The sequence below is a fragment of the Notothenia coriiceps genome, unplaced genomic scaffold (assembly GCF_000735185.1).
Source record: "Notothenia coriiceps isolate Sejong01 unplaced genomic scaffold, NC01 NC01_scaffold00034310, whole genome shotgun sequence".
In the NCBI taxonomy this organism is placed as follows: Eukaryota; Metazoa; Chordata; class Actinopteri; order Perciformes; family Nototheniidae; genus Notothenia; species Notothenia coriiceps.
In genome coordinates, this window is record NW_011367011.1 from 1 (window position 1) to 2085 (window position 2085).

At 43.9% G+C, this 2085-nt stretch overlaps 1 protein-coding gene across 1 annotated transcript; it reads left to right on the forward strand.

Moving 5' to 3' along the window:
• Positions 1 to 5: 5 nt before the first annotated feature.
• On the forward strand, positions 6 to 1814 carry LOC104962089 (nucleoporin NUP53-like; the record flags this gene model as incomplete). The annotated part of the gene is made up of 4 exons (XM_010790482.1): positions 6 to 112; positions 197 to 266; positions 489 to 639; positions 1663 to 1814. Coding segments are annotated over 4 exons (480 nt in total), but the record flags the coding sequence as incomplete, so codon positions are not given.
• Between the last annotated feature and the right edge of the window lie 271 nt (positions 1815 to 2085).

Genomic DNA, 2085 nt, shown 5'->3' on the forward strand with positions numbered 1-2085 from the left:
CTTCAGGTGTGCAGTTGTGTCTCTCTCCAGCTCAGGTGGATCCGTTCTACAGTCAGGGAGAGTCTCTGTCGTCTGACGACCAGCTGGACCAGACCTGGATCACTGTGTTCGGGTATTTAAACAGCTCAATATATACTGCTGTCATTGCATAATATATACGGTAAATACATGTAGATTAAATGTGTGTGTGTGTTAGTTTTCCTCCAGCCTCAGCCTCCTACATCCTGCTGCAGTTCGCTCAATACGGAAACATCCTGAAACACACGGTGAGACACGAAATCCTCTCTATTCGAGTCGTATATACAGTATAAACATGAATATGCATCAACACATTAACAAAGACATGAGAGACAAGGCAAGCAATGACCATCATAAAGCTTCAAATGGAGTTAGGAACAACAGCAGGTAGTCTGAAGATGTTTGAGGTGAACACAGATGTCTTCAAGAAATATAATATGATAAATGTTTTGATGATGTCCTGATTACAGATGGCGTCTCCTGGTAACTGGATGCACCTTCAGTATCAGTCCAGCCTGCAGGCCAGGAAAGCTCTGTCCAAAGACGGGAAAGTGTTCGGAGACGCCATCATGGTGGGAGTCAAACCCTGCATAGACAAGGTCAGTAACTGGAGAGAGAGAGGTGCAGGAATGAGTCCTGAAACCTGGAGAAAAAAAAAACAGTGGTGACGTGAAGTCATGTGACCGTGCTGTAGTTCCTTATAGCCCAACATTAGCCACCTTTAGCTTAGCGGTGGTGACGTGAAGTCATGTGACCGTGCTGTAGTTCCTTTATAGACCAACATTAGCCACCTTTAGCTTAGCGGTGGAGACGTGAAGTCATGTGACCGTGCTGTAGTTCCTCTATAGCCCAACATTAGCAACCTTTAGCTTAGCGGTGGAGACGTGAAGTCATGTGACCGTGCTGCAGTTCCTCTATAGACCAACATTAGCAACCTTTAGCTTAGCGGTGGTGACGTGAAGTCATGTGACCGTGCTGTAGTTCCTTTATAGCCCAACATTAGCCACCTTTAGCTTAGCGGTGGTGACGTGAAGTCATGTGACCATGCTGTAGTTCCTCTATAGCCCAACATTAGCCTCCTTTAGCTTAGCGGTGGTGACATGAAGTCATGTGACCGTGCTGTAGTTGCTATATAGCCCAACATTAGCCGCCTTTAGCTTAGCGGTGGTGATTTGAAGTCATGTGACCGTGCTGTAGTTCCTTTATAGCCCAACATTAGCCGCCTTTAGCTTAGCGGTGGTGATTTGAAGTCATGTGACCGTGCTGTAGTTCCTTTATAGCCCAACGTTAGATTTTAACTCCAGAAATCATTAACTGGTGTTAATATGTGAAGATTATCCTGCTGAACAAAACATGTAAGTATCATAAACTTGTGTTTTCCACAGAGATTATTTTCTACAATAATCCAATGGAAAAACCCCATTGCTTTTTGTGGAGGGAAACAGGGAGATGCTGCCTTCAGGGCCTTCTCTTTAGGGACAGCTTCTAATGGTCAGGTTGAGGATTTCAGGGTATAACGTGGAGCGCAGGGAGTCAAAATAACACTAATATAGATCCAGTCCCCAGCAGGTTAGAACAACAGACTACCCAGCATGCAACCTGAACACTGCATGCTGGTTCTCTGTTCTCTTCTGTCTGCTGCAGAACAAAGTCACAGTGCAGACGTGGAGCCTTTCGTCTCTCCTTATTGCTTCACTCGCTCCGTGTGCCTTCATCAGAGGATCAGTCGGTATAATATCCAGGATCCGAATGTGGCCCAGTGGCTCATCCAGCTCAGCTCCGACCACTTCTGGATGGTATGATGGGTGATATCGTCCTGTGGGGGGAAGCACACGCTATGTGAGCTCAATGGAGCAATGGATGTAAAAAAACTTTTAACATTTTTGGAGAAAAAAAGGATTTGGTATTTTCTGGACATAGCCTAATTTAAAATCGCCTATACACAAAATGAATTATACGACAGGTTATATTAACATCTTTGCATGTCTATTTATGTATTCTATCAAAATTAAAAAGAATATATTTTCTTTTAGTTAAGATGTTTCTTTGTGTCACCAATTTTACAAA